The 21,027-nt window shown below is 44.5% G+C and overlaps 1 protein-coding gene across 1 annotated transcript; it reads left to right on the top strand.

Annotated features, from left to right (window-relative positions):
* The first annotated feature begins 1,233 nt into the window (after positions 1–1,233).
* TRIL (TLR4 interactor with leucine rich repeats) lies at positions 1,234–3,528 on the top strand. Its single transcript, XM_009948410.2, has one exon. The coding sequence runs from the start codon at positions 1,234–1,236 to the stop codon at positions 3,526–3,528; it is 2,295 nt and encodes a 764-aa protein (XP_009946712.2).
* Positions 3,529–21,027: the final 17,499 nt, after the last annotated feature.

Below are 21,027 nucleotides of genomic sequence, written 5' to 3'. Positions count from 1 at the left end.
GGTGACAGCTGAGGACGAGAGGAAGGAGGGATGAGAGAGGCAGGAGATGGGGTGCCAGACGCCACCGCCCCGGCCCCGCGTCAGGCAGCCATGGCCGGTGGGCAGACCTCTGGCGGTGGCACGTGCCCCGTCCTCGCCCTGTGCCCTTCTGAGGGTCCCCACCCCCGCCCCGCAGAGGCGGACTGACAGGCCGCCGCGGGCACGCGCACTCCGAGAGGGGAATCTTCTAGAAACGCGCCGGGGGCTCCCCCGGGGCGCGCGCACTCCGCGGCAAGCGCCCCCTGCAGACGGGGCGGGGGGCCGCGGGGCACGCGCGCTCGGTGGCGAGGGGCCTCGCCTCGGCGGCCGATGGCTGACCCGGCCCGGCTCGCAGGCGCAGAGACAGAACCTCGCCGACAGGGGGCGCCGGCTGGCAGAAGCCCCACCGCCCCTGCAGGGCGCGGCCCGTCGCTCCCGCCCCAGCCGTCCCGCTCAGGCGAGGCGGGTGTGCGGGCCGTGAGACGGCGGCCGTGCCGTCGGATGCCGCAGCTTCCTCCTCCCCGATACGCAGCAATGTCCGCAGCCCATGTGGCTGGGAGGCAGCCACGGCCGGTTCCAATTCCTACTTTCCCACTTTTCGGCCCAGCTCGCTGCCGGGGCTGAGCCCAGCCAGGACGGGCCGAGGGCTTCCGCCCGCCCCGTCCTCCTTCTCCTCCGCTCCATCCGATCGTCCGGTCCCTCAGGGCACAGTGTGGGAAGTACAAATTTCCGCTGAGTTTTTCTCGGCAACTTTCGGAGCTCGTCTTTCTCCAGCTCCCCGCTCCGCCTGCCGCCCCCACCCCCTCCCCCCCGCTCCGCCCGCCCCCTCCGCCCCTGGGAGAGCCGGCGGAGCAGCGGGCAGCCGCGCCGCTCCGCAGCCCGCCGGCCGCACGCACCCCCGCCCCCCCCCCCCCCCCCCCGCGGCGGCACCGGCCCCGCGACCGCCCAACCGCGGGCCGCAAGGGGCGGCGGAGCCCGGGCGGCGGCGGCGGCAGCCTGCAGCCCTCCCGGCCGCTCCGCGCCCCCGGCCGGCTCGGGCGAGCCCATGGTGCCGGGCAGAGCGACCTGCAGCCGCCGCCGCGCCTGCCTGCCCGGCGCGGAGCTCAGCCCGGCGCGGAGCACAGGAGAGGCCGATTAGCAGCCGCGGAAGAGGAGCGGGGGGATGCCGGAGAGACACAAAGCCGGCGGGGGAAGGAGCCCACGGCTTGTCCCGGGATGGGGGCGCCGCGCCGGGTCCGACTGATGGTGCTGCCGCGGGTGTTCTGGGGCTCCATCCCCCTCTTCCTCCTGCTGCTGCCCGGGGCCGAGCCCATCTGCCCCGAACCATGCGACTGCCAGCAGCACCAGCACCTCCTGTGCACCAACCGGGGCCTGCGCTCGGTGCCCAAGGCTGCCGAACCCCAGGATATCCTCACTTACAGCCTCGGGGGCAACTTCATCGCCAACATCTCGGCCTTTGACTTCCACCGCCTGGCAGGGCTCCAGCGCCTGGACCTGCAGTACAACCGGATCCGCTCGCTGCATCCCAAGGCCTTTGAGCGGCTGGGTCGGCTGGAGGAGCTCTACCTGGGCAACAACCTGCTGCCGGCGCTGGCCCCTGGCACCCTCAGTGCACTGGCCAAGCTGCGCATCCTCTATGTGAACGCCAACGAGATCGGCCGGCTCAGCGCCGCCTCCTTCTCCGGCCTCGGCAGCCTTGTCAAGCTGCGGCTGGATGGCAACGAGCTGGGCTCGCTGGGCGACTCTACTTTCTCAGGTCTGCCGAACTTACTCTACCTGCACCTGGAGTCCAACCGCATCCGCTGGCTGAGCCGTGGTGCCTTCACTGGCCTGGCTAAGCTGCGCTTCCTCGACCTCTCGGGGAACCAGCAGAGCTCCCTTCGCCACCCGGACATCTTTGGGCCGCTGCGCTCCCTGCACACCCTGCTGCTGGCCAGCAACAGCCTGCAGCAGCTCACAGGGGGGCTCTTCCAGCACCTGCCCAGCTTGGCGAAGCTCTCGCTCAGTGGCAACCGCCTGGCTCACCTGGCCCCAGATGCCTTCACGGGGCTGGGTTCGCTAAAGGAGCTGCGCCTGGAGGGAAACCTGCTAAGCCACCTGCCCGCTGCCCTGCTGGAGCCGCTGAGCAGCCTGGAGGCGCTGGATCTGAGCCGCAATGCGCTGACCGCCCTGCACCCCTCCACCTTTAGCCGCCTCGGCCGCTTGCGGGAGCTCAGCCTGCGAGACAACGCGCTGGCCACCCTGCCCGGCGAGATCTTTGCCTCCAGCCCGGCTCTCTACCGCCTGGAGCTGGAAGGGAACGCCTGGAGCTGCGACTGCCGCCTCCGCGGCCTCAAGCAGTGGCTGGGGGCCTGGCACTCCCAGGGCCGCCTGCTCACCGTCTTCGTGCAGTGCCGCCTGCCGCCCACCCTGGCCGGCAAGTACCTCGACTACCTGCAGGACGCCCAGCTGCCGCCGCCGCAAGACGGCGGCCCCTGCCACGACGGTGCTCCTCCCTCCTCCGCGTCCCCCCCGCCGGCCGCCGAGGGGCTCGGCAGCAACAGCAGCCGCGGCGGCGGCGCGGGTCTCCCCCGCGGGCCGCCGGGGCCGCCGCCGTCCGCCTCCACCGCCCGCCTGCTGGGGGCGCCCGAGGGCGCGGCGGCGCCGAGGGCCGCGGCGGAGGCGGCGAGCCCTACACCGCCGTTGCCCGCTCGCCCGGCGGCCTCCGGGCCGGCACCGCCCAGCGCGGCGTGGCCCCGCCGGGCTGGTAAGGTGCGCTCGGCGCCGGCCGCCGGGGTCCCGCCGCTGGTGTCCGACCCGTGCGACTTCAACAAGCTGTTCCTCTGCAACCTGTCGGTGGAGGCGGTGGGCTCCAGCTCGGTGACGGTGCGCTGGGCCGTGCGGCCGCACCGCAGCCCCCGCCTGCTGGGGCCGGTGCGGTTCCGCCTCCTCTTCGACCGCTTCGGCGCCGCTGTCAAGTTCCAGCGCTTCGTCTACCTGCCGGAGCGCGGGGAGCCGGCCGCCACCCTGCGGGAGCTCCACCCGGACACCCCCTACCTCGTCTGCGTCGAGGGCATCCTCGGCGGCCGCGTGTGCCCGGTGGCGCCGCGGGACCACTGCGCTGGGCTGGTCACTCTGCCCGAGGGCGGCACGGCGGCGGGCGGGCCCCGCAGCCCCGACCAGCAGCTCCTCACCCTGGTGCTGCTGGCGGTGAACGCCCTGCTGCTCTTCGCGGCGCTGGCCGCCTGGGCCTCCCGCCTGCTGCGGAAGAAGGTGCTGGGGCGGCGGCGGCGGAAGGCGGCCCCCGTCCACGTCCGGCAGCTCTACTCCACCCGCCGGCCCCTCCGCTCCATGGGCACGGGCGTCTCCGCCGACTTCTCGGGCTTCCAGTCTCACCGCCCGCCCCGCGGCGCCGCCTGCGCCCTCAGCGAGGCCGACCTCATCGAGTTCCCCTGTGAGCGCTTCATGGACAGCGGCAGTGGCGGCGTCCGCCACGGTGACGACCACCTGCTACAGCGGTTCACTGACTGAGCCCGCCAAACTACAGCTCCTGGCAGGCCCTGTGTGGGCAGCGAATGGTGGATCCCACTGGGAGCTGTAGTCAGTGTGGCAAGGAGAGGCAGCCGTTGGTCTGTGAGGGAATGGTGCGGGCCCTGCAAGGTCATGGCCCCCAAGGGGGAGAGCTGTGGCCCAGTCGTTGCCTTCAGCTGCCCTTACTGCAGGCCGGGGCAGATGCCATCTGTGAGACAGGCTTACTCAGTCACCTCTGCTGGGAGGTCACCGTGTTCTCAGAAATCATCGCTAACCCAAGCAAAAGTCCTGATAGGCGGTAGCTGGTCGTCGCCATGAGGAGACCCAAATGGTGGGAGCTGCGAAAGCAGCTGGTGCCTCCCTTACACAATCTCAGAGCCGTAAATTTAAGTCTGGTATTTTACAGGTGGTTTTCTTGGACTGCAGCTGGGAACAACAGCTACGGTGAGCGGCCTGGCCTTGTGCGAGGACACTTTGAACAGACCTTTCCAAGGTCTCCAAATCTTCCTGATTAAAAAATTTGGGCTCAGTGTTGTCTTTTAACGTTACTGTTGAACTGTGAGAAACCAGGAAGTCAACTAGAGAGCTAGAAATGTACGTTTTGCGCTGGACAGTTTGAAGGCTGTGCCATTTTAAGTCAAACCCAACATGAGGCAATTTAAACATGAGGCGATTTAATGTGCGCAAGTGTGTTTTCATACTTCTTTTGTAAACAGGAGACAATAATGCAGCTGGTTACTTTTACAGGAATATATTGCTGACACCACTAGGAAAAACTAACAGAGTTTTGTAGTATGTTTACAAATGAGCTATTTTGAAATTGGTTTTGAATAAATACTGCCTGGTACTTGTACACATTAATGTGTGCTGTAGTTGTCTGGGTTCATGGTGGTCAGTAGATCACTGACCCTCACATAGTCCATCTTCATTTCTAAATGGGTGGATGCAGAGGTGAACTGTTGGTGGATAAATAATATTGGTGCCTTTCTTCAGAAACAATAGTAGGTGAGAATATTTCAGGAATGTGAAACAGTCTTTAACCTAACAGGCAATTCTCTCTTAGCCTTAGCCTACTAAAGTTAGAAGCTTTATGTACCTCACTGTGAAATAAAACATTTTTGTATATTAATCAAGATTCCGTGTTTTGTGTAGCTGAGTGAGTAATGCTAAAGTTAAACCCTTATGTACTAGTATATGATGTTTGAATTGGTTTGGGTTTGGTTTGGGGTTTTTTTTAGTTTGAATTTTGCTTTTTGTTTTAGAGCAATGCTAAGCATTTTATGGTTAGTTGCTCTCTACTTTCTTGGACTTTTACTTTCCTAAATATTTACAGAATGTGGTTCTGTTACTATGAAGTATGGTGGTTTAATTCTCTCTGTGTGGTCTAGAAGTGAGCTAATTAAACAGGTCCAAACTGGGGTTACACTTTAAATGCAAATGTCTTAGATGGAGTTTGGTAAATTGTTGAGACCATTGATACTACTTCTGCCTCTCTGAATTTAATGTGCAACCTCAGATGAACTCTTGTGGAACTGAATGGCTTGAAGGAAGTGTTAGCGGACTATGGAGGAATTCATCTCAATATCATGCATTCATTGCTGACCCTCAAGTAAGCGATTTGGGGTTTTGCTTTTGTTTTGTTTTTTCTTTTTTCAGATGAACAAGTGTTTACAAAAGACACCATAGTAACTGGTACCTTTGATTGGAGTTCAGTGACTGAATGGAGAGAAAAGACTTTGTGTTCTGAGAGAATTTTATTCAATCTTTAAATTCAAATGGGAGGAAAGGAGAGAGTGTAGAGGTCGTTTGCCTTAATCTTAGCCTTTTAAATGGAGAAAAGAAAAAATCCAAGTCTTGATTCTTGAGTCAGTAGCAAAAAGTCCTATGGGATTTCATTTTGACAGGCAGTAGTTTTCATGAATATCAGGGGCCAAACTTGATTGTCAGTGTATAGATTACAGTTCATAACTCTTATGGGCACAATGTTGAATGGAATTAAAACTGAAGGAATCCAGAATCAGGTTTTGTTTTTTTGTTAAGAATCTTTCATTTCTGTTCTTTTGGACACCTGGGTGCTTTTGGCCATTTATGACTGACTGTGGAATACACCACTGTTTGTTGTTAGAAATGCAGTGGGGATTACTGAGTAAAGCTGTGTATCACACTAACGTTAGCTCTATCACTGGATATTCTTCCAATGGGAGATGCATAGATGCTGTACGTGGTTATAATCAATTATGTCAATAAATCCATTTGCTGAAAGAAAATTGGTGTCTTAGATTGTATCTCATAATGCATCACTTCAATCACAGATGGCTGTATCTTCTTTGTATTACTAGCACTGCTGTTTCTTAGGGCTGCAGAGAGTGCCTCATCGTTCATTCTCTCGTGTCTTTTCACCATACGTTGTGTTTGCTATTTTGGTTGTAATATGTTTGCGTAGTGCAAACACTAAAATAATTAAAATTTTCAGTTCTGAAACAGGTAGACCACTGTCTCAAGATGGACTAGTAAGGTGCCGTTACATCAGTGAACTAAAGATCCTTTATAAGCTAAATAAGAAATAATGATTGTTTTGGATAGTACCAATATTTTATGTTCATTGAAAGTTATCAGGGGCTGTTTCAGTATTACCAGGCTAATGATGTCAACGTGATGTCGCATTGAACATGTATGTGTTGTTCTAATTAAGAATTCACTGCTTTTTGTATTTATACAAATGTCTGGAGAGTTGCTAGAATGCAATGGAAATGGCTCTTGGTTCCAGCCCAGGAGAAGTAGATACATAGATCTACACAACAACAACAAACCACTCAGATGGTTAACAGAATGAAGTTGGTGACTTCTTAACAGTCACAAGTTCTGTAACGCTAGGAATACCTAAGCTTTGTGTGCAGATGTTACTTGCAGCTTTTTTGCAGAGGAGGAGCTGTGCTAGCAGGTGGTTGAGGAAAGAAATGTCGGTGACATTCAATGACTGAATGATGTAAATATTACATGGCTTTATTTTTACCAGTATTAATGCATTTATATATATATGAGTCTTTTTAAAAGTAAGTTCCTTTCTAATAAATGACTGTAAAAACAGCCCTTTTAAAGTGGATGAATCTGCCATCAATTTGTGCTCAAAATGTTTGTCCTTATAGCAGAAATAGTGTTTTACTGCCCCGTCCTCTGCTGGAATCCATGCAGCTTGGGGAAGAGTGAACTGAGTGCTGTTCTCCTGCTAAGTAATTACTGAGCACGTTATCATTAAAGATTGAAAATCACCAAATATTGTCCCATCCAATTAAGTGGACTAGTGCTGGGGGGTCTACAAAAGGTACTGGGGCTTCCCTGGAGGCGGTGCTGCTTGATTCAGCAGCGTCTGCCCACCGCCTGCTCCCCCAACCCTGCCCCAGTCCCTGAGCCTTCACTGCAGTCAGCTGGCAGGGTTGTTTGTGCAGCTGGAAGGTGATCTGCAAAATTGATCCTCCTGGAAAATAACCTTTCCTAGTACCTCCCCTCTCCCCCATTTTTCAGCCAGCTCGGTTTCTTTCTGTTCAACTCGCGCAAGTATTGGAAGTGGCAAAAGCTGGGGGTGCAGTGCAGAGGAAGGAAAAAATAGTTAAAGATGGGAAGCTGCTTAAACAATCTCAGGTAGTCTTGACACCCAGTTTGTCTGCAGTCTAAGAAAATCTAGACTGTTCAGATTAGATAAAAATCATAGGTAGAGGATATACCTTTACTGGAAATCTGCAAAACTGAAAAAGCTTAAAACTTCTCTGTGAGATCTTAGAAACATTGACGTTACATCACAGGGCTAGAGAGAAATAATCTGAAGAGAATAGAGCTATAATGGTGTCAGGCAAGGTCTACATGTGCTTGAAAAATTCTTGCTGAAAAGCACCGCTTGACTATCAGAGCCTGTGTTAACACAGCTGGATTTGTAAAAATGCTGATCTTTTTATGCAGTGCTATCTTTAGTTTTCACAATTCACTGCAAATGCCACATTTTAAAATGCCATCATCGCCTGAACCATGTTATTACCCTTACAAGAAGGGACCTGGTAAATTATGTACATCTTTTGTGCCTTTTCCTTTTTGCTCTTTCATGGGAGAGATTTGGAAAATGAGGAATTGGAAGGAAAAAAAGAGTCTATGCCTGTTCCATCAGGATATTTATTTAACTAGTAAACTTACATTTAGATTGTAGTGGATGAGTCCACAAAAAATCATTTATTTTCATGACAGTATATGTATTTGCAGAAAACTCCTTCAGTGAGCATGAGAAGCGTTACTTCATTTTGAAAAACCTGGCTGCTCACACTAATTCATGTTTCTTTGGCCACCAAAGGTCTGCAGATGTTGTGTGAGGGCCATAAGTGAAGTTTTGGTTTAAAAAATGATTTTTAAAATCAAATCAGCCAAATTATGTGTACACAGTGATGTACTTCGTTTTTCATCTGGGCAACTCTTTTGAGACGAGTTGCTATATAAATTTTGATCTATAATCCGGTATTTGTTAAGTAGACATGGGGAATAAACGTAAGGAAATATGTGTGTGCTGGATGCTGGATTTGTTCTTTTTTGTTCTATGCTAAATATAGCACAGCAGCCTGTCCAAATACTGCTGTTGTGTTTTTCTCCATAAAAAGTTGAGTTTTCTCAAGAGCATGCTTTAATTCCCATAGAAATTAAACTCCCATAGAAAAATAGGCAATTGTCTTTAAACGCAAATATTTATCTTAGTATCATTGTACATGAATTTATTTAGATAGATGCTCCTTGATCTGTTGGGGTTTTTTTTTGAAATAAATCTATGTCCATTTGTTTTTACAAACAAGGCCATAAGAATTAAAATGAATAATACAGTATGAATAAATAACTGGAAGAAAACTGCCTAAAAGCATAATAGAGGTATTTACTAACAAAGAAGAATCTGACACATTAAAAAGAATTTATGAATATTTATAGTGTGACATGTTGTTGTTGGATTTTTAAAGGTACATTTATTTTTACTTTGGCAATCTATGTGTAATAATTTTATGTCATAGAAATAAGCTATTTGGCCAGGGATGGGGAGGTCCACCCATTCATAAATCTTAAAAGCTATTGAGTGCTGCAAAGAAAACTGGGGTACTGTTAAAAGTATTAATTCTTACCAAAGTATTACCTGTTTTTTCATTGCAAAGCTCATTTGAACTTGCTGCTGGGCAAAGTAGTCCTTAGCTAATGCATTAAATGGTGTCTCTTGACTTCAGATAGGTGTAATCCCATTCCTTACTTTAGTAAAAATTTTAATGTTCAGACAAACATTCTCAAATCAGGTTAATATTTTTTCCAAAATATTTCTTTTTTTTTGTATATTCAGTATTTCAAAATACTTTAACGCTCTTCGCAGATCCATGTGGAAGCTGTACCAAGAGAGAATCTGAACAAACATTAGAGCAATCTGTTAGTCAGCATATGTATACCACTTTGTAACATCGTGAGTGCTCAGAGGTTGTGAAGTGAGGGTTTTATTTCTTATAATATTGTGAGAATGAACAACCAAGAAAATGTTCATGCATGGCCATGGCTGTGCCTTCTAGCTATGGCAAATGTATTACTGTAATAACCACCTTATGCATCAGACTGGTCTAGTCTAGTTCATTTTATTTTGACATGTGAGACTAGAAAAAAGACCTGATTATGAGACCTGAATTTCAAGGAAATAGAGTGGATAAGCTTTTTGTGAAGGCCTTGGCAAAAATCGTGTTATCCAGAATTTTCCTGGTTCATTTAACCTCTCGTGTGCGATGTGTTTCATTGTCATTAGTTTAGTATACGTTTGTTTAGTTGTAGTAAATATTTAGAAGTCATTTGAATATTCGAAGAAGGCTTGGATAGATATAATAGAAAAAAATAATACACAGAAAGATAATGAGACGAATTTTCTCATTGAGAGACTGATTTACCTTGTAAGGGACCAGTATTTCAGGGGTGTTGTCTTTAAAATAAACCTGAATGCCAGTTTTAAGTCAAGAAAGGAATTCTGTTTTCTTGCAACATGAAGAAAGTAGGAAGGTTATAAATAATTACATGACTCTTCTTATTTAATTTCTTGCCAATAAGGGCAAAGATTGGCATTATTGTAACAACTTATATTACATGAGGATGTGCATGTATCCTGTCTGGATCCAGAAAAGTTCACTGCTTTTAAACTAAGGGATTCACTGTTGCCCTTCTGTAGTTCACCCTGACAGTGAGAAAGACCTCTTTGGTATGTCCAGATCCATGTTTTAGTACAATCTTTAACTTAATTTGTCATTGTACCATTGATACTCGTTTTCTTCCTATCTTGCTTGATATTTGAATATTACAATTAAAATTCAGTTTAAATGCTGAAGTTACTTAGCACTGTAGCAGCCCTTATCTGACTACTGTAAACCAATTTGAAATAAGAGAGAATACTCAGTGGTGATACCTATCAGATGAAAGGTCAGAAATAATTTTACTCTAGAGGAACACACTCAGGAAAAGCATGCTTTCAGAAAAAAAAAAAATTTTGTTTTGTTTATAACTGAAGGATAACATGGTTTATTTGCCATTATATGTCATGATCTAAATCTTGAACAAGTATACTGCAAGACAAGGATCGTATGTTAGACTTATGAGGCAATTTGGAGTGTTGCTCAGTACATATAGCAGATGTTCTAGCATGCCATTTTTTTGCGGCAACAGCTTGATCCTTCTTCTGTTTTCACTCTATGAGAGTGAAAAGATTTCAAGACTCTTAATGTAGGTACCCGCTGATAATAGCTCTGTGGCAATGGAATTAATTGTATCGCAGAACAGTGCTCTAAGATTCACTGTTCATCTTAAAAAAGAAAAAAATATTTAGTTCTCAGATCCAATCAGCTTGGAGACATTAACCTGAGTGTTAACTGGCATGGAAGTGTCTTTCTCAGCTGATGATTACCGAAGAGGGGGAATCTTTCATGATCATTGTAGTAAGTTCTTAACTCTGAAACGTAAAGACGTCAGACTATTGCCATTGTTGATGACATTATCATAAGGACCCAATTAACTCATCCCCCCCCCCCCCCAAACCCAAAGTTCTCTACTTTCTCTTGCTGCCTAAAAAGTTCTACTTATTATTTTAAATATTTATCAAAACCTTCAGTTTTTCTTTCTCCCAGCAGAATTCCTGCATTAGGTATTGACAGTATAAAGCTCTGCAACCTGTTCCAACTTTGTAATGAAGGAGTGGCAGAAGTGATTCAGAGCTAACTGTACTCATTGAGTTCAATATGAAAATGAATAAAGTACTAAATGGGGCAACAAACCTGGAACTTCCCAGTAGTTCCCATAACCCTGGCGCAAGTGCTGGGATCCAGCTACAGTGCTGCTGTGCTGCTTGTGCCTTCCACCTCACTGCTCTTACTGGTGCAGCCCTACCTTCAATCTTACTCATTGGCAAAGGGTTTTCTCCAACAGATTAGGAACATTCTGTTCAGCCTGGTGTCCATTAGTTATTTGTTTTTTCTTATCTCATTTTTAAAGTTCTATATAATGGGAGTTTGTTTGGGTTTGTTTTATCTGGTTTGAAATAAGAGATAACAGCTGTTTAAAATAGAGTCTTAGAAGGAAGGACTACATGAATTTGAAATAAATCCTGCTTAAATGGAAGTTATTTTATTCAGGAATGATTTGTGATTGGAATGATTCACTGGGATCCCACTGATACTGTTCTGCTGGCACAAAGGGAAGTGCAGAGGCTTCTGGTTTTCCTGCCAGGATTTATCCCTAAGAACCTGAGATTGCAGAGGTCCAGCAGGAACTAAAGACATCCTTTACATCCATTTCTGTGGCTCAAATGGAAAAGAGATTGAGGTTCAGCATCTTTTTCACTGGAATGGCTAAGAACTTTATTTATTCTATAACAGATATATTGACCTGAGCTGATTTTGTAACTGGAGAGTTGTAAATAGGTTTCACACTAAAGGCAGCATCAAGAAACCTGACAGGTTTTGAGACAAAACCTCCTTGCTTTTCCTCTGTAATACTGAAGTCAGCACAGACTGAAGTAACTGGCAGTTTGCTGAAGGTGTTAACAGCTCTTTGAGGTGTCTGTAATATGCAGCTGAGTACACTTTATTCAGTTAGAATAGTCTCACATATATTTTATTTAGAGGTACTCAGAGTATGTCCCAGGCTGAAAATACTGATGAATTCCAAACTGTTAGCTTGTAATGATACTGACCTACTTAGATTTTGGAATAATTTGTTGCTTATATTTGTACTCGCAAGTGCACCTGAGGCATTCCTGAACTTTAGTCTGATCGTATGTTTTTATCCAGCCGGCTAAAATCACCTACCATTCTAATTAGGACAACTGTACCTGGAAAACATTTTCACTTATAGCTTTTTACTTTTAGCCTTTTCACTTATACCATGGTAGAAAATTATCTTAGTCTATGAGCTCCTAAGCCTTGAGATATGCAATTGCTTATGAAACAGGAGAACTGACAGTGTTCCCAGCCTTCCAAACACAGATGAACTCTAACAATCAGAACAGGGTTGGAGGTTATTTTGCTGTGGTAAATAACTGATGGGTTAGAGCTTTGCCAAAGTCTGCCAGTAGTGACAGTAGTGCCAGGACCCAAGCATGTACGCACAGGAATAGTCATTTGGCTGTGGGAACTCTACAAAATTTGGGCATGTGCATAACATCACTAGAACTGATTTTATGCCCTTAGGACTTACCAGTTATTTTATTGTGGGTTTATTTTTTTTTTTTTTCCCAAAAATGTTCTTCACCTTCTTCCCTGTTCTATTTCCTTTTCCACCTGGCTAGAGGCTTTTGGATTAATACAGCAAGACTGACTGGAATATGTGTTTAAGGATGCTGAAGCATCCAATGTGTGTGAGAAGCTGCAAGTGCTCAGAAAATACGATGCCTTAGAAAACATGCAAAATGCAGACCTTGAGAGGCATTAGTTCCTATATTTCTTTATAGAAGGAGGTAAAATCGTGACATACAGGCCAGTGGTACAGCTTTTATCACCTGTATATGTTTTCACATCAAATAGCTTGTGTAGCTGCCTGTTTTTCAGACAGTGCCCTTTGGACCTAAAGTGGTCAGAATCAGATAGGAACAGTTGGAAACCAAATTGTTACTCGTGAATCTCAATATTCAAACCAAGAGTAATTCATACATTATACAGAGGAATTCCGAATCTCGCATAATTCTTCTCAAAGGCACTAATCTCATTTTAGGCAGCCTTCTCTTTCTGGTCCCCAAGGGAGCTGCCATGCAGAGCGGTCCCTCTCTCCCATGCTACCCCTCTGTGCACTGCTGGGATTAGCTTGCATTTCTCAGAAGCCTTTGGAGGTTTTTTAGCTTCTTGGTTTGTTTGTTTCCTGCTGTGTAATAGGCCTCATCCATGTCCCCTCTTTCTGTGCCGTATTAGGTTTTTAAACGTCAGGATTACAGCAACTGGGTCATTACAGCAGAACTGCCGAAACTGATGTAATGACCTCTGTGTGTTTTCAAGTCAGGAGTTAGAATCAATGCTTTATCTGCTTAACTGTAATGCTGAAACATTTTAAACTATCTTTGTTTCATAATTCCTCTGCCCTTTTTATCTTCTCAAATTCTCAATTTGCTCTTCTAAAAAAGTAAGTGGAGTTTTTCTGACTCATCTTTTCCATGTAAAGTCATTATGCCTGACCCATAAATATAAACTTCCAAAGAGCAAATACTTTGCATCTGAAAAGGTCAGAATGGCATGTATTTTCCTGAGGGGACAGAAGCCTTCTCAATATATCCAGGAAGAATTTATTAACCATCCATTTAAAATTACATAAAGTTAAATATCATTTTGCAAAAGGGATTGTTTTGGAGAACAACAGGAATGTAACCAAAACTGTGTTTATTATATACTACTAACAAATTTAAACTAAAGGATTACAGCATAAACCCACAGTTGTTTACGAATCCTCCAGATTAAATTGTTCCTAGAATTATTTATCAGTGTAAATACATTATGCCAAACTGGTGTAGCACAACAGATCCCAAGGCTAATTTCAGTGGATCTACATCAGACCTGAATGTGAGCCAATCTTTCTGTTTTCCTGCTTCCGCTGTAAAAAAAAAAAAAAAGCCATGGATATTAAGAAGAATTGGTGGTCTATTTAAACAGGAGTCTCATTAAACAAATTAATTATTGATCTCTTTCACGTAACTGTGAAGTTACATTCTCATCATTTGTGATGCAGTGCGTGAAACTAATTAATTTCTGGAAAATGTTCATCTGTGATTTGGCTACGCCTGTTAAACATTTTGGAATATCACACGGAAAATGAAGCTACCAAAAGGAAACATCTGTTTGTATCTAAAAACCCCAAACATTTCTGAAGTTTAGCAACAAGCATTCTTCTTGGGGCTGCCACCTATTATACTCTGCTCTACAGCAAATAGCAAAAGGATACTTGAGGTGACCTTTTGTATCAGATTAAACAAAATGAGAAAACACTTGGCAATCAGACTTCCTCTGCTAGGCCATGGGAAACAGCAGAGCAGAGGAACAGATACAGTAAAAACATATTAATTCAATCTCATTTGCTTTAGAAGAGTCCAGCAGTGAAAAGAACAACTAACTGTGAAAAACCTGAGGTCTCTGTAATTTGGCACCTCTTGAAGTCTGTCTAGATTCTTCTGAAAAGGGCTATCTCAAGCAGCAATAAAACAGGAGGGGATGAAGAAAAACAAAGGACTAGAAAACATTATGTGGGAAATGGTTTTCTTTCAAAAGCTATTTCTCAGGATGAAAATATCCCTAGTGGAGTGCAGTTTTGGTATCAGTGTTCTTGTTGCACATGCTGTTTTTGAATATTTTTTCACATATTTCTTTAAAACACTATGTGGATTTCGAGGTTCCCTGTGCTTGCGTAAATCCATGACTGTTGTTCATTCGTGTGCTGAGCAAAGCTGGGGGAGGAAAACAAACTGCTGTTTCCCGGTGAGGTTAAGCTAGCACAAGCCAGAATGCTGTTAAAATAATAGTCCTGTTTGTTGGTGGATGCTCATCGCTTCCATCTGTCTGTCCAGCACATGCTGGGTAATAGCACTACTGCTAGTATATATTGCCGCTCCTTGCTGCTTGTTGGCAAGATCACTGGATTGTTTATTCACATCTGTGAATGGCAATGAACGAATAATAGGAATAGTCAGCTCTACTAAGCAAATGATAGATGTATGATCAAATGACATCCCACTCTAAAGGGTGAACAGATAAAGAAGTCATCAGGGAAGGGAGGATAAATGCAAATGTTTAACTGTTATAATGATTGGGATTATTATGCATTAGGACCTACCTAAGGAGGTTCAATTTCAGACCTTCAGTGCACTAGGAGATCTGTTGTGCTACACCAGTTTGGTTTGCTCAAACTGGTTGTTCTATATCACAGGTGATTGTCTAACTTGCAGCCTGCTTCCAGCATGCCTCACTCCTTGCTGCAGCTGCTTTCCATCCACAGCAGTTCCTCATGCTCAGATCTTGGAGTCCTTCCCTGTGTGCAAGCACTCAACCCCTGCAGGCTTCTTCTAACTGGATGGGACGCAAAGGACAACCTTCCTCTGCCTTCCAGAGGGAAGCAGCTGCAAGGAGAGTGGGAAGGCATGAGGTCCTCAAGGTTTCCACCACAGCCATGCATGGGTAAGAAGCCCAGAGGACAAACTAGCTTCAAAACCAGTTGTGTAGCCCATAGGCAGGGATGGGAAAAAAAAGACTTTCCCTGGAGGCAAGACTGCAGTGACGACAAGTATGATGGTCAAACAAGGGCTTGGTGAGGAAAAAGTTTGCAGCATGCAGAACTTTGACCAGGTTATGAAAATTCAAGGCCAGAAGTGCTCATAGGGTTGTTTTGGCCTGCTGAATTGTTCCACTCTTATGTCCCTATCTAACAGCCAGGAGATATTGCTCCCTGTTTGCTTGGGTTTTTTTAGAAGAAAGGAATATGAATGTTTCAACAGTCTCCCCACCCCACAACACCCCTTGCCCATCTGCACACAGAGTAGTCAGGGGTCACTGCTGACAGAATTTTTCTTGAGGAAAAAAAGCCCATCCATGCTGTAGACTGCTACCTCCAGCAGCAAAGTTACTGTTTAGCAGTAAGCAGATCTAAAAATAGTTTTAATAGGATCACAGCCTCTTCCTGGCTCTGGGGCAGCTGGAAGGAGAGGCACCACAGCCAGGTTCCACCTTTTCCAAACAGCATTGCTGCTTCTCCATTTCTCCCTGCACATGTTGCAGTACACCACAGTCTGCCAAGCACCTGGCATGAAGCTTACGGCTGTGGGCTGATGCTGTTAAATCACAAGTAATGGCAAATATCACATTTCTTGGAAATAAAAGTAACTTCTTTAAAAGCTGCTGAAAGTCATGGGAATCTTGCACTGCTGAATGAGGTGTATGTGTAAGCTCCTATCAGGGTAATGCTGGTGTTGGCTGGATGTTGCAGGATAATTTTTAGCAAATGTAGGTGGACTTTACGTAGAGTTACTCTTCTGCTTACAAGAGAGATGGTGATATGTGGGCAGGTATATAGGATTAAACTCAATTCTTATTTCAGCCACAAACCAGGAAGGTGATTTGAGTCCTGTAGGTGTTTTTCCAGAGTGAATTGGATCTTCCTCTATTCTCGCTGGAGGTCCCATGCAGAGGGTCCAGAGGCATGGAGTAATTCCTTGCTGCGGCAGACCTGCTCAGATTGGTAGAAAAGCTCTTGGGGGAAGATTTGGCCTCTGGAGAAGAAGCTTCCTAGACTGAGAGTTTGACTAGTGGTGGTGTGTACCCCGAAGAAGCTGGTGGCTCAGCTCTGAAAAGAGCTCAAGGCACACAGTTATTTAAACATCCATTTAAACAGTTGGGCTACTCACTGCAGGCACTCTGCAGACTTTCTGCATGTACCCATCCTCCTCAGACTTCCCGTCTTTTCTACTCAGAGTCAGAGATCAGTAAGAGCCAAAACTCCTATAGACTCTGTAAGGCCAGAGAAGTTGACTGAATGAGAACACTGTACTGGATGTCCAAAATAGTAACTGAATTTTAGGAGCTAGCAATAGAGAAGGGAGCACAAACATACATACATTTCTTAAAATGCAACCCTTTTGCTATTTTTGTCTTCGTATCATTTTTGGTTTGTTCCTCTCTCTCTTTACATCATTTTTTATGTTCACACATTTTTCTGTATTTTCCTTCTACTTTTTCTCTTAACTCCATGCTACTGACATTGTTCTCACACATCTGTTAGAGCCTTCACAGTGTTCTTTCTGACTAAGTGTTCATTAACCTATTATGTTGTATTGCAGAAAAAAGCAGATTAATTATATTCTGAAGATTCCCAGCACCTCTGCTGACAGATTTTCTTATGGTAACTTTGACCTTTTTCCTGAGCACAGCTTCTCTATTCTTCTTCCTTCATAAAAAATATAAAGCTTACAAATCAACTCATCTAAGCCCCTTGAAAAGTCTTGGTTCAAGCATGTTTCCTCACAAGTTCATCCTTGAGGATGCACAGTTTACCTCCTCAGAATTTTCATGTTGTCACACATAATTACAGCATTGATTTATTAGGGTTATAAACAAGCTAGTCAGTAATTTGATAATGTATATACAAAACTGGATGAAACAGAAAAACTTCTGCACATGTATTCTCTGTCTGAATTGCCCTAACAGTCTGCAATGTTCATGCCTCCAGGCCTTTTCTCACTGTACATGGTTCATCCTGAAAACTGTGGAGCATTTCTAGGGCAGCTAGTTTTCTTTGACCTTTTTCCTCCCTGTTTTGCTTGGAACCCCTTTCCCGATATGAAAGCACACTTATCTCTTTCTCTCCCTTGTCCAAACATCCTTATTTGACTTGGTGAATGAGTTTATATGTCTCCTTCATAAAATTTGGAAGTATATTTATTCTGAAATTAGTATTTTTCAGTCTCCAATCACTTTCACAGACATAGAAAAAAAGTTGCTTTATTAGGCTTCAACCTCCCTGTTGCTCGAGGCATATCCAGTTCAGTAGATGATATTTGATTTAAAGACTGACTATGGACTCCTGTGTGGCAAAGTCATGAAATAATCCTGCTCAGATATTGAATGCTATTCCATAATTGTGTCATAACTTCAACTGGAATAGATTTCCACAAACTATTTCAACAGGAAAACATTTTAACAGGTTAACATGCCTCAGATCCTTAGGGCCTGCCTACCCTCATGGGTTATGTTGAAAGGAAGCTGCTTGAGGAAGCTGGGGCTTACTTCAACACAGCTTTCAATAAATGGTGACACATTTCAGCTGAAAACTATATTAAGATTGTTGGTTCTTCTGGGTTTTTTTACTGTTGACATTAATCAGGCAGATAAATTTTGGCAAATAAGTGGAAGGAAAGTAATTAACACTGTTTTTAAAACTGGCTTAGGTAGTTGAATAGGTATTTGGGAATACATAAACTTGTTAGGATATGTAGGTGCAAACAGTATTGGCTGCATGTCTGTTTGAGTACCTGCATACTAGTCCCTGCATCTGGTCCCGGAATGTTTCTTCAGCTCAGGCTGAGTGCCCTATGGGCTTTCTGATGAGAAGGGGCACTGCATCCAGACTTACCTCCCCACTTAACATTTTCCTTGCAATTGTGTTCTTTCTGTGGCAATAACTTTAATGTTACTTCCTGATCCACTTTTCTTCTAGAACCTAAATGACAGCGTCACCTCTTTTGTACTTAAAGAATTCAAATAGTTTTCACCATGTTTTCTATCAGCAAAGTATTTCTAGTAAGTAATATAAACTGAAATAACTTTGTCAAACTAAAGAAGCTAAAGAATAAAATTAGTGAGAAGTTGTCTTCAAAACCATCTAGACACAGTCAGAAACTGTCTAGACATGGACCTGGGCAACTGGCTTTATGTGGCCCTGCTTGAGCAGCGGAGCTGGACCAGGTGATCTCAGAGGTCTCTTCCAGTCTTACCTCTTCACCTTCTGTGATTCTTTCTGTGACTTAACTTTCAGCCATACCCATTTGCATTATTTAAGTAGTAACTGAAGCTGTTTCCACCCAAGCTACAAGCAGAACTGCTAGTTGAAGACGTAGGGTTTTTTCCCCTGATCACACGCACTGGAGTATATGTGCTGTTGAAGTTCATTTAGTGAAAATCAGATCCATCAATTGTCTGGACACCCTGAGGTCTAGCAATGGTGGAGTTGATAAAACCAATCAGGTTTAGTTTTGTTGCTTTTTTTTTTTTTTTTTTCCCCAGAATGAAAATATCCTCTTTGTAATCTTTGATGCCTTTCAGTTTTGTGACTCTTAAGCCTGTTCAGATCACTTTCAGCAAACAACATGTGGTAAATTAAGTCATTCTTCCTATCTGTCAACTGTCCATAAACAGCCGCTGTTTTTTCCATGCAGTACCTGAAACAATTCAGTAGATTTTTATTATAATCAAGCTTTCATCTTGTTTCTCAGCAAATTTGAGAGTTGATCTGTCTTTTAGTATTCAAATGTTATAGCTAAACCCACAGTCAGTACTATAAATAGCCATCTAAATAATATGGAAACTTCTGATCAGGTGGCCCCACCTTTGTAATTACTACTTCCTCCTTGGAGTAATCTTATCATCACAATTACAATCACTTTTGGTGAAAACACAAGCATAGACAACCACTGACACTGGGTCATGTCCAATTTAGAAGTCACCAGCATAATTGCCAGCAATTTACCCAGCTGCAGTCATCTGTGCTTTTAATTCAATTTTTTTTTTTGCGTGACTTCTCCTTGTTGTTCCACTTTGATCAGTGTCAGGGAAGAAGTAAACAATGATGGTATTGGTCTGCACTTGCAGTTACTCTGTCTTGTTTTGGAGGAGGGTTTTCAGAAATACTGAACGGAATGCAAAAATGGTTTTCCTTTACGCTTCCTCTGTGCCATTTTAGAGCCTTCTTACAATGAATATTCCCTTTTTTTTTGCTCCCTGGATCAGCATAAAGAAGCCTCAGCAACCCTGTCAATTCCAGTCATACAGAAATTGCAAGCATTAGCAAAACAGTGGATTTGGTGTTAATTTTAATTTGCTTTCAATAGTTCAAATTGTACTGTTTTCTATCTTTAAAAAATTCTCATTGACTGAAAGGGCTGGAAACATACTTAAAAATAAAGAAAAAAAAAAAAAAAAAGAAAAGTCTTCCTTGAAAAAATGTGGTGAATCAAGAGCTGCATAGTTTAAGGAAAATAACAACATTTACGTAAAGCTGTAAATTTTAAATGCTATCATGCAAATCAGACTGTTAGACTCATCTCCTGAAAACAGTGCTAGATGAAGAGAGGGGGTTGGTTTTTCAGATGCGGGAAGTCTTAGATATGAATTTTAATGTTTAGCTTCCTGATCAAAATGCAAAATGTAATTTGGGTCCATGTGATTTTCTGGCTTGATTTAATGGGTTCTGGATAGTCTTGACAATCCCTCGATATGCTGTAGAGTTCAGAATCACTGAGTTCTAGATAGTTTTTCTTACCAACTGATGAGGCATATTTGGTTGTATAAAAACCTTTGTGAATAACAATTTCTGTAAACAGAAAGGAAAAAGAGTGACCAAGATACATATGATAAAAAAAAAATTATGTTCAGGGGAATTAACCTTCTAAAGTAATTTTACATGTACATGTGCTACAGTTAAAAAAATTTAGCTGTCTTGAAAAATCATGTTCAAACATAAAACATTTGAGGTAATTTAATAGTTGGCACTTAAAGTAACTGCAATTTGATGTTCAATTCAAACCAGATGTTTATTTTTTGCAAGAAGTCTATTCTGTTGTCAGGGGAGAGAAAAAGCATTCAAGGTTACGGAGCAGACATTTCTTACTGCAGTTGATTAGAACAAATTACCAAGAGCTGCACTTCACATTTGAAAGACTGAGGCGTTTATGATCTCAGGCCCCAACAATTAAAGAAAACAAAAATAAAGGGATTGAAAGTATACATACTGTGAGCAGTTAAACTGCAAGAATGCTGTGGATCCCAAGCAGCTGGATTCCATTTGAACTCAAAAAGTTTAATAGCATAAGCCTGCACATCTTCTTTTCCACTTCTGAGGATCATCTGCCAGATGGAGAAGCCCCCCCCTCTCATTTCCTTGCACTGTACAATTGTGTTACAGAATAAAATGACTCGATGTGCTGGAGCAGAACCAGTACTTTTAAACCAGGGAAAGATTTATAGCTCTTAGACAAGATCAGTTTGATGCAAAGGAAACAAAGGTAATAAACCATCCAGCTTCAGAAGTTAAATGCTTGCAGGGAAGTTATTTTATTCAGGTACCAAGCAAGCCAGTAACATTGATGCAGTACCAAAATCTGCATTCCTGGAAAGTGGCATATGTTAGTGAGATCATCTTTTGAGATCATAGAATCTTAAAATGTGCCCAGAAGTTATTTCCTACTCATCATTTTGAATGATAGATCTCCCGTTGTTATGCTAA

The sequence above is a fragment of the Leptosomus discolor genome, chromosome 7 (assembly GCF_034619465.1).
Source record: "Leptosomus discolor isolate bLepDis1 chromosome 7, bLepDis1.hap2, whole genome shotgun sequence".
Taxonomy (NCBI): domain Eukaryota; kingdom Metazoa; phylum Chordata; class Aves; order Leptosomiformes; family Leptosomidae; genus Leptosomus; species Leptosomus discolor.
The sequence above is the reverse complement of the archived record's forward strand: the minus strand, read 5'-3'. Positions and strand labels throughout refer to the sequence as shown.